Below are 1,832 nucleotides of genomic sequence, written 5' to 3'. Positions count from 1 at the left end.
GGCTGCTCTGCTGAGTTTTGCTCTCTGTAGCCGTTTGAATGGCAAACTATACTGATTAGCGGCGGCATAGGCACACTTAAAATTTCTTCAGAAATTTTCGCTTTCTAGTTATTATTATTATTATTATTATTATTATTATTATTATTATTATTATTACTACTATTATTTTAATGACTGCCATACGTTCATTTTATGTTGGTGTTGATACTGTTGAAAAAACAAATAAACATACGTTTAAAAAAAAAAAAAAAAATCTGTGTTCAGAAATGTTATTTACCACGGTCACAAAAAAGACTTACTGTCAAAGCAAAAATCTTCTGGTGAAGTCATTTATTGACTTCTTATAAGCAACCGACAATAATTAAAGTAGGAAAAAAAACTATAGATACACTTTAATGTTTTTTTAATGTGGCTACAGTGGAAATAATTTGATACCAGGGGTTATGATCGTAGCAATCTGACATGCATGTAGTAGTATGGACATACCTGTACCCGACTTCTCCACAGAGTCTGCAGACACCGGTTTGGTGAGAGGTAATGGCTCGGAGTCAGACTTTGGTCGTGTGGATGGCACCTCTCCATTGTGCCTGTGGTTAAAAGAGAAAAACTTCACTTTAGCAATATCAGCGACAATTTAGCTGATATTTTACATTTTATATTAAACAAATAACAAAATTAATTGTTCTCATCATCCCATCGGATTTCTAAAAGTCTTATACAGATCGAAAATGTGACATCAAAACCGCAAAGGATTGTAGGTACGAGTGGCAAGTGGTACTAGCGCATGCAGGCTTTCACAAGAAAACAGTCACACAGCGATAAAAAGAAACACAAATAATGGCAAGAAGCTGTTGTATGCAATAGCCTTTCGCATGACAGCCACGGGAAGCTGACGGGTAAACAGATCGGTTTTTATTGGATTCCATCGTGGAAGAGAAACTGTTCAAGCCATGTTTCCGAAGTAACAAAGAGCCGATGGATGGTCTGGATTGCAGCTATTCGAAGACTAAATATTTCAGCACACTCCAGCTCACATGTTAGTCTGCTCCAAGCATGTCCACAAAGGTAAGTCTTTTGTTGTGGTTAAGTAATTTATCATAACATAATAATAGTTGATGTAGGTTACAAATAAGTCTTATATTGATTTGAATTGAATTTGTTTACTGTGCCTTTGCGGGCTAATGTTTGTTGTGTTTTGTAGGAAAACCAGCCTTCAAAATGTTGGAATGCGATCCAGACTGGGCACCCTCTATCAACCTGGGCCATACAGAGTTTAAAGCTGTTACCACAGCGAGATTTGATCAGTTAAGAGAGAGAGAGAGCGATATCAAAACAGCCATGAAAAGTAGTAGCTCTATCCTGGCCATTTGTGGCCACTTCACTTTTGTTTTTTCAACCATTTTTGTTCTGTTAATGCAAATGGAATGAAACTTCCCAAAGGTGTGTATTTTTTCCAGAGTTTTTAATTTTCAACACCAGCTCCTTAATAATGCCAATAATACAGTGACTTGCAAAAGTATTCGGCCCCATTGAACTTTTCCACATTTTGTCACATTACAGCCACAAACATGGTAAATGGTAAATGGCCTGTATTTATATAGCGCTTTACTAGTCCCTAAGGACCCCAAAGCGCTTTACATATCCAGTCAACCACCCATTCACACACACATTCACACACTGGTGATGGCAAGCTACATTGTAGCCACAGCCACCCTGGGGCACACTGACAGAGACATGAATCAATTTTATTGGAATTCCACGTGAAAGACCAATACAAAGTGGTGTACACGTGAGAAGTTAAACAAAAATCATACATGATTCCAAACATTTTT

The 1,832-nt window shown here is 37.3% G+C and overlaps 1 protein-coding gene across 1 annotated transcript in view; it reads right to left on the bottom strand.

Moving 5' to 3' along the window:
* LOC102210621 (CD2-associated protein-like) overlaps positions 1–926 on the bottom strand; it is a 42,501-nt gene extending 41,575 nt beyond the window's left edge. The window contains exons 1-2 of the mRNA XM_005753863.1: positions 895–926; positions 487–587 (exon numbers count right to left, since the gene is read on the bottom strand). Coding sequence (XP_005753920.1) covers positions 487–587; positions 895–926 — 133 coding nt within the window. The remainder of the gene's footprint in view (positions 1–486; positions 588–894) is intronic.
* Between the last annotated feature and the right edge of the window lie 906 nt (positions 927–1,832).

This window comes from Pundamilia nyererei, unplaced genomic scaffold (assembly GCF_000239375.1).
Source record: "Pundamilia nyererei isolate P.nyererei 1_Seehausen unplaced genomic scaffold, PunNye1.0 scaffold00472, whole genome shotgun sequence".
NCBI lineage: Eukaryota > Metazoa > Chordata > Actinopteri > Cichliformes > Cichlidae > Pundamilia > Pundamilia nyererei.
The sequence above is the reverse complement of the archived record's forward strand: the minus strand, read 5'-3'. Positions and strand labels throughout refer to the sequence as shown.